Here is a 9,414-nt window from a genome sequence, read left to right on the forward strand (position 1 = left end):
ACCTTAATAGAGATGGTGAGAAGCATGAAGTGTTGTGCAAAGCTTCCTACTTTTCTATGGGGAGAAGCTTTAAAAACTGCAAACTACCTTGCCAACAGAATTCCCACCAAAGCTACAAACAAGATACCCTACGAAATTTGGTGTAAAAGAAAGCCTAGCTTGGCTCATCTAAGGACCTGGGATGCAAGGCAGAGGCGAAGTACAATCCTATGCAGAAGAAGCTTGATTCCAAAACAGTGAGCTGCTTCTTCATAGGATATCCAGATAGGACAAAAGGTTATAGGTTTTATGGTCCTAAAAATAACACTAGATTTGTGGAAACACAAAGAGCAATTTTTATTGAAGAAGAAGAGGAAGGATTAGATGAAGCAGATTTTGATTTTGATGAAGTTTTGGAAACTAAGGAAACTGCAGCTGAAAACCAAACAAGAGAAGTCACTATCTTACCTTTTGATGCCTTGGAAGAAAACTAAGCCTCACCAATGGATGCAGAAGGGAATAATGAAGAAGGACAAGTGACTGAAAACCAGCAAACTGCAATAGAAGAAAGATCAGCCAAGATCAGGCTCAGATTTGACAGCTTAGGAGATCACAGAGACCTAAAAGGCCAGCCTTGTCAAATGACTACTTTGTTTACCTGCAAGAATCAGAGCATGACATCAATACTGAGGAAGACCTGCAACTTTCAAGCAGGCCATGGAAAGTGACAAAAGTTCACAGTGGTCTGCAGCCATGGAATCTGAACTAGAATCAATGAGCAAAAATGGGGTATGGAAACTAGTTAATTTGCCACTAGGATGCAAACCTATAGGATGCAAGTGGGTTTATAAAACCAAAAGGAATGCACAAGGACAGATAGACAAGTATAAAGCCAGATTAGTGGCAAAAGGTTACACACAAGAAGAGGGAGTTGATTACAATGAAACTTTCTCTCCTGTATCCACTAAAGATTCATTCAGAGTCATAATGGCTTTGGTTGCTCATTTTGATCTGCATCTTCATCAGATGGACGTTAAAACAGCTTTCCTAAATGGAGAACTGATTGAAGAAATATATATGAAACCGGATGGTTTTGGCTCAAAAGGGGAAGAGAATTTAGTGTGCAAGCTGCAGAAATCAATATATGGTCTAAAATAGGCATCAAGACAATGGTATCTGAAGTTTGATGAAGTTGTTAAGTCCCAAGGCTTCATTGATAATCCATTGGATGAATGCATCTATATGAAATTCAATGGAAAGAATTTCATCTTCATGCTGCTATATGTGGATGACATTCTACTAGCAAGTAGCAATCTGTCCATGTTGCATGACACTAAAAGGATGCTGTCAGATCATTTTGATATGAGTGATTTGGGAGAGGCAAACTATGTTCTTGGAATAGAAATCAGCAGGGACAGAGAAAGGAAAATGATCTGCTTATGTCAGAAGGCATATATTGAGAAAGTGCTTAGAAGGTTCAACATGGGAAACTGTACAGGATGTGATGTTCCCTTCTCAAAAGGGGATAAATTGAGCAGTGAACAATCTCCTAAAACTGAGCAAGAGAGACTGGAGATGAAGGACAAGCCCTATGCATCACTAGTAGGAAGCTTGATGTATGCACAAGTCTGCACTAGACCAGACTTGGCATTATGCATAAGTGTTCTTGGTAGATTTCAGTCTAATCTAGGCCAAGCACATTGGATTGTAGGCAAGAAAGTATTAAGGTATTCGCAGAGGACTAAAGAGTACAAATTGGTCTATAGAAAGGTTGAAAATTTGCAGCTGGAAGGATATGCTGATGCAGACTTTGCAGGATGCCAGGATACTAAGAAATGCACATCAGGAGTTGTTTTTCTATTTGCAGGTGCTGCACTGGCATGGAAGAGCATGAAACAGCAGTATGTGTCAACCTCCACTATGCAAGCAGAATTCTTAGCAGTTTATGAAGCTACTTCAATGGCAATGTGGCTTAAAAATTTCATGTCTATGCTAAGAATTGTGGATTCAATACAGAAACCGATTCAGTTATGGAATGACAATACTGTGGCAGTGTATTTTGCACAAGGAAATAAGAGATCAAGTGGAATGAGACATTTGCATTTAAAGTTCTTATCTGCGAAGGAAAAGATTCGAGATGGAGAGACTGCTCTAAGTCACATTGGCACAGATTTTATGATTGCAGATCCTTTGAATAAAGGGTTGCCTAATCATGTTTTTCACAGGCATGTGGCAAGCATGGGATTGCAATTCAGTTTTGATGCCTAAAGTCAGTGGGAGTCAGTGGGAGCTAGAGTTCTTGCAGTTATGTTTTAATTCTGATTTTGTTAATTAGTTTTATCTAGACAGTTTTATTTTGCAGATTTAATTGAATTACTTTTATACAATGTTCTGCATTTGCTATTTATGGATGACAAATAGAATAAAGGCCAAACTGTAATCATGTCAGCATTATGTTTACAGTTTGAATCTATGAATGAGTCATTAAAGATTGTTAAAAACCTTGGTAGTTTTGAAGGGTGGGCAAAGAACTGTTTAGTTTTGTCACACATACAGTACAACTAAAACAGTTCTTGTTTTCAATCCAGTTGGAAGCCTTATGTGTTTTGCAGATTCATGTATGTGATTATAAAAGTCTTGGATGTTATATATCCATGTACTTCGATAGTCCTTTATGAATTTTTCAAAATGACAGTGGCTTGAAAAAAGGAACAAGAGAATTTTGAGTTCCACATGGCCATTAAGTAATGAACAATAAGTCTAAATTGATTATTTGATAAAGTGGGAGAATGTAAGAAGGTTTATTACATTAAACCTACTAAAGTGATCTTCTAATCAACTTAGGATTACAAAGACTTATTGTTTATTAGGAACTCAAAACCTATCTCGATTAGGCAAGCCTGTAAACAGTGTTCAATAAGGATAATGAAGGCTTAAGGGTTCCTAGTTCTACAAGGATTGGAATGGATTAATCCTATAGCATGAAGGATATCTCTAAGTGTTTCTTGATGGGCAAGACACTTAGAGAGATGCATATAAATAGAAGGCTCCCTCCTAGATCCGAAACACACAACACAGCTAAACAGAAATTCACCCATCAGAGTTATAGCTATAAGGATCGGATTCTCAAGAGAAGAACTTTATACCTTGCGCTGCCAATCTGTTCCAGCATCATCCAATCTGCGCTAGCACCATGTCAGACTCAGGTTAGTGTTAAACATGTTATGGCTTTAAAGAATTAACATGACATTGCAAAGCTTGACAAAGATCATTAGTGATCTCCATAAGTTCTTTCATAAGATGTAAGATAAAGATAAATTCATATGAAGTCATTGCCTTATAAGCTGCATCAGCATCTCCTCGTTGAGAATAAGTAGTTCCGTTATCAATTATATTAATTAGAACTATGCATGTTGCACTAAACATATTTACCAAGCTAGTAATTGATTTCAAATGAGAACCCCAACAAGTATCACCAGCACGTTGTAAGGTGCCAATTTGGTTCATTCCTTTCCCAGTCTCGAGCTCATCAATTGCAATCATGTGCTCAATTTCAGCAGCTTGAGCATTTTTCAGTTCATCATTACGCTTGCATGAAGCACCAACAATATTGACAATAGAAGTCAATTTAGTGAAAAAGTGGTGAACATGAATAACTTCTCTTGATGATGCAATTAATGCCAATTGTAATCGATGTGCTAAACAATGAACATAGTAAGCATATGGGCAATCATTCAAAATCAAAGCTTGTAACCCATTCCATTCACCTCGCATGTTACTTGCACCATCATATCCTTGTCCTCTAATATTTTGAATATTTAGTGAATTATGAGACAATATAGAGTATATACCTTTTTTCAGAGTTAATGCCTCAGTGTCTGACACATGAACAAGCCCAAAAAAGCGCTCCTGAATAAGACCTTCTTTGTCAACAAATCGCAACACTATAGCCATTTTCTCTCTCTTGGATTCATCACGCGCTTCATCAACAATTATACAAAACTTTGATTCCCCAATTTCTTCACAGATTGCTTTCTTCACTTTAGTTGAAAAAACATGTAAAATTTCTTTTTGGATCTGTGGTGATGTGTAAGAGACATTTTTGGGAGCTTTATCTAAGATAACTCCAGCAAGACATTTTGGCTCAACAGGCGAAGAGAGAAGGATAGACGAATGAGCCGACAGGCAGTTCGAGAGATCTCAAGCAGGTCGAGCAGGAGCGAGTAGAAAAGGAGGAGGACAAAAACGTGACCTGCAAGCTGGCATGTCACAAGCATCTGCGAGCCATGCTCCGAGCAAATAAAGTATCCAATCTAGATTGAGTTTAAGGACCAACGCATGCAAGAGGCTGGGCCTGCAACTCGATGTTCAATCCCTTTTGGGCCCACAAGGAAATGCTCACGACAGGCTAAGCCCGCAAGAAGGTCAACTTGACGACCCTTACAATGAGGAAAGGGGCTCCACTGGCTGCTCGGAAGAACCATTCCCATCGAAAAGCCACAGGAAATCCCTCACACTTCAAAAGGGATTTTAATCTCGAGAGTCATCTGAAGCACTTCAAGAGTGTTATGATTCTCTACAAGGCCAAAGATGCGCTAATGTGCAAGGTGCTTGCAATGTCCTTGTGAAGAATAGCCCAAGAGTAGTTCCACACCCTGCTGTCCGGGCCGATCAGAAGATTCAAAGAGCTAGCTTACATTTTCACTAAGGAGTACACTTCTTATCGAACAATCAAGAAAAACCCTAGCCACCTGTTCATCATCGATAACGGCAAGCGCTTTGATTCGAACTCTTCGATTCAGACTTGCCTCAAAATCAATCTATTTTTGCTTCGCCAACTCACCCCCAATCAAACGGCCAAGTAGAAGCTATAAATAAAATCCTCAAGAAACTATTAAAACGGTAGCTTGACAATGCCAAGGGTGCCTGGCGAGAAGCTCCCGAGCGTTATGGGCCATCCGGACATCATTCCGAACGTCCAACTGGGAAACCCCTTTTTCCCTTGCTTTTTGTTCCAAAGTCGTAGTCCCCGTCGAGATCGGTGAACCTTCTTACCGAATGGAATGCTTTGAACCGAAGGCAAATGAGGAAGCCCTTGCACTAAATCTTGACCTGATCGAAGAGCTCCGAGTGCAAGCGAACCTTTGGAATGAAGCTTACAAATAGCACGTCTCTCGGTACTATGACTCGAGGGTCCGACCCCATTCCTTCCGAATCGGGGATTGGGTAATGCGAAGGTCTCTTTGGCCACGAAAAATCCTGAAGGAACCCTCGGACCTACAGGAAGGACCCTATGAAGTCATCGGCATCCTCAGTCTGGTACATACTAACTGAGAGATTCCAAAGGGAAGACCCTCGGCCACCCATGAAATGTTGATCATTTGAAATATTACTTTAAGTAAAGTTCCCTAGCCAACGACAGTTTAAAATTGTAGAAAAACAAGTTGTATGTACTTTTGCCTTCGGCAGTATGAATGAAAAGCCTTCAGCTCATGTCAAACATTAAAGTGTTCGGTTATTCTGTTTATTTAGCTTTTGGTGACTGAAAGTGTAAGGTGGGAACTATCATAGGAAAAAGATGGTCACTATACTTAAAGGCAAAAATTTCCAACCATTCATCTAACCCTCGGTAGGTAACAAAGTGTTCGGATAGCCTTTTATTGTTTACCTAATTAATTTCTATCAGCAGATACGGTTAGCCATCGGCAACCGTTATCTAATTGGCAGGGCATACTAAAAATAAAAACAATAATGAATAAGCAGAATACCGAATAAATTAATAGGATGCCCTCAGCACCAAGGTGTTCGGAATTACGTCGCCTTATGACAAGATACAAAAATAAAATTACAAATTACACGCTCTGAACAAATCAAACTTTATCCCCTTCATCGGCAGCTTCAACACCCTCAGCGGCAACAGAGGACACTTGGTGGCGGTGGCATCTTCGAGCATCCTCCCCTTGGTAGTCTTCAATCATCTCTTCTGTGACGCCTTCCGGTAGAGGAGGAGGATCGACAACAAAATTCAGGTTCAACTTCTACCCAAGGTTGAGCCATTTAAAATGGTACAGAAGATCCGCCATCTCCGAGCCCACTTTATTGTCCAGTAGGGCAGTGAACTCGTCAGATGAATGGTAACCCCTGATTGCCTCTCGAACGGCAACCTTGATTTCTAATAACTCCATTTGCGAACCTTTGCCCGCTTGGAATCCTCTAATGCCACCTGCACGGAGCCTTTGCCCGCTTGGAATCCTCCAATGCCACGTGCAAGGCTTCCTTTGCCGCCTCGCGTCCTTAGCCGCCATCACCGCAGGTGTCCAGAGCCACCCTCATCTCGCGGTTTGGCCTCGGAAGCTTTGACTTGCTGTTGAGCTGTTTGTCCTTCAAGAGATGAGCGTGATCTTGGAGAGCCTTGCCTACCTCGGCAACCTTGGCACGACCATCCTCATAAGCCTTTTTGGTGCGCTTAGCAGCCGAGATGGCTCCCTTCATGCATAACCACATGTCCATTGATGCCTGAAATGTAAAACCAAAAGTCAGAACAAGTGTAAGAGCTAACGGCAAACAAAATAGGGGTAGAGGAACCTTTGAAGCCTAGAGATGGAAGGCACGTCCGGCCTCCTCGAAGGAGTCTCTTCGGGAGCTCCTCGATCTCTAACAACTCCATTTGCGAACCAAGGATCATGTGGTTCACAAATTAGACCGTCTTCGATGGACAAGCGATATTGAGAGGTTCAGCAGGGCCATCATCGTCCTCGGTAGGAACGACGGCCCTCGAGCCTCCGTCTGCCGCTTGCGTTTGGGCACCACGGCGTCGGATCTACACTTATTGGCCGCTTCTGGCCAACTTAGAGGCAGCCTTGGTAACTGCTCTTATTCACACCACTAGGCACCGACTCGGCGCTTAGCTACCTCGGCCTATCGGCAAGAGTCGATCCTCTAGATCAACTTCAGCCGTTTGTACCGAGACCGCCTCCAAATCTGTCTCTTTTTCTTCTCTTCAGGCCCATCATGAGGTGCATTTTTGAGGATTCGTTCATCCTCTAGGCTTCGACAGCTCTCTGGCGTCTATCACTATACGAACCAAAGACCGGTAAGACACCCACGTGTCATAAAGTGAACATACAAAATAGAAAGTGCATTAACTCTCGGATCAGGTTCTCGATAAAGAGGAATCCCGGTATACCTGCGGAACCTTCACCTCACTTTATCAACCTGCCGAATATTAGATTGAGTGGGGTTTGGCTACTTCAATTTGCCTGCAAAACAACATAAAAACGATTAAAAATCAATCAGAAAAGGCATATTCATGACTGCGATCGGCATCTTGATGACTGCCGGCAATCTGGAAAGCGGTGGGAATGTGGAAACGGATGGGCATTCCCAAAGGCGATTCCCAATCGCTAGACAAAAGCACCCGCCGATTCCTCCAAGACTTTTGAGAAGTCAACACGGCATGACGAAATGCTCCCATTCGGAAGCCTTGAGACAGTTAGCCTAAACACAATCTCCATGATTGTGATTAGGAGAATTGCTCATAGGAAGGCTCCCCTTCCTCGGCAATACCGAATGCAACAATCACCCCCATCAAGGTCACTCAGAAGTTGGGATTGTATTGGCCCGGAGCATACTCGATTTGGGAAAGAATCTTCTGCACGGCAGGTTATAACGGCAACCATGGTCTTGAGCATACCCGTTTTTATTATAACGGCAGGTTAAAAGTATATGTTTAAGTTTGGTCTCATCTCATGTTATTTATATATAGATTGACAATGAAAAAGTGAAAGATTAGTTAGAAAGGAACTAATGGCACAAGTGGTCTTGATCGTTGCATATCTTCCTCCCATGTGCATATTATGTAGGCTTAAATGTCAAAATAGTCCCTGTGTTTTAACCATTTGGCCAATTTAGTCCCCGTGCTACTATACTATTTTTTATATAATAAAAATGCGGTAGTATAGCAGGGCGACGATACCCTTTAATTATATTATATTTAAAAGGAGTATAGCCGAGCAGCTATACTATTTATTAAATAAATTATTAAAAAGGACCATTCTATTTGCGTTAGTTTATATTTTAGAGATACTAGCCTCCCTGCACGCGCTTCTGCGTGCGAGAGGCTTTTTAATCACGCGCGATACGTGCGACTTACAAAGTTTCGTAAATGTTTTTTTCGCAATTGTATTTATATAGATGTCTGTTTCAACAATTTCATATTTTAATCAAGCGCGTGTGATAAATTGTCTTCTTAAAAGTTTTCCTTTATCGCATGTATTTTTCTAGACATCCATCTTAGCAGTTTACACGCTATAAAAGAAAAAAAAAGAAACTTCACGCGCGCTACGTGTGACTTACAAAGTTTCGTAAATATTTTTTCACAATTGTATTTATATAGATGTTTGTTTCAACAATTTCATATTCTAATCAAGCGCGTGTGAGAAATCGTCTTCTTAAAAGTTTTCCTTTATAGCATGTATTTTTCTAGACATCCATCTTAGCAGTTTACACTCTATAAAAGAAAAAAAAGAAACTGCTAAGATGGACCTCTAGAAAAATATGGGTGATAAAGGAAAACTTTTAAGATGACAATTAATCACACGCGCTTAATTAAAATATGAAACCGTTGAAACAGACATCTATAAAAATTCGCTTAATTATAATATTTGTACTTACTTTTTATTGATCTAGGCACCTCTAGGATCGTGTAAAAATTCGCGGATTGAGAATCGGAGTCCCGGATACTTCGATTCAATATTTCAAAGTTTAAGTTAAACGATAACCGTCCAATCGTGCGATCACGAGCGATCCGACCGTTCGATTCAAACCAAACGTGCAGGGCATGTTTAGTAAAGTGTGTTGAACCTATAGGAACTCTCAGATGGGTAATCGGAGGTCATGGACCCCACGGGGTACCGGATTAACAAATATGGGAATTTAATCGCTTATTTAATCTCGGATATTCCACCTATCAGAAAAGTTGAAAATGGGCCTAGGAACTTTTGTAAGTCACTTGCACGGACTTTTGAGGTCGTGGGTTAATATCTATGGTTGAGCAAGGTTATTAACTAAATTTTTTTAATTGCTTAAATAGGTACTCGGGGTTCATTGAACCCGCAGGAAGGACCCTCAAAGGGTCAAGCTAGCTCGGACACTCAATGAGTGGACATTTGTTTTCTAAATAGTTTTAAGAAATTCTTTAACTGTGGTTATTAATTGTTTTGCTTAAGGAAATGGATAATTTATGATTTCCAATTTTCTAATAGTGTTTTATGCGTATTCGAATTTTATTTGTTAACGATTCTGAAAGATTATTCATGAATGAAGTATTTATAGTTTTTGTTTTCCAAGCTTTTAGTTGAATTCAATGATTGTTATTAAATTTTGGTTATGTTTAAACGTGAATGGCTTGGAAGGTAGAAAAGGAAATGATAACAG

The 9,414-nt window shown here is 40.5% G+C and overlaps 1 protein-coding gene across 1 annotated transcript; it reads right to left on the minus strand.

The window, feature by feature from the left end:
- Positions 1 to 3,201: 3,201 nt before the first annotated feature.
- LOC148917663 (uncharacterized) lies at positions 3,202 to 3,933 on the minus strand. Its single transcript, XM_089049900.1, has one exon. It carries the CDS (start codon positions 3,931 to 3,933, stop codon positions 3,202 to 3,204), a length of 732 nt encoding a protein of 243 aa, XP_088906026.1.
- Between the last annotated feature and the right edge of the window lie 5,481 nt (positions 3,934 to 9,414).

Source organism: Prunus mume, linkage group LG4 (genome assembly GCF_029339155.1).
Source record: "Prunus mume cultivar Tortuosa linkage group LG4, ASM2933915v1, whole genome shotgun sequence".
NCBI lineage: Eukaryota > Viridiplantae > Streptophyta > Magnoliopsida > Rosales > Rosaceae > Prunus > Prunus mume.

What these genes read in the sequence shown, in the direction of transcription:
- LOC148917663 (XM_089049900.1), bottom strand. Translation starts at nt 3,933, where the DNA reads ATGGCTATAGTGTTGCGATTTGTTGACAAAGAAGGTCTTATTCAGGAG.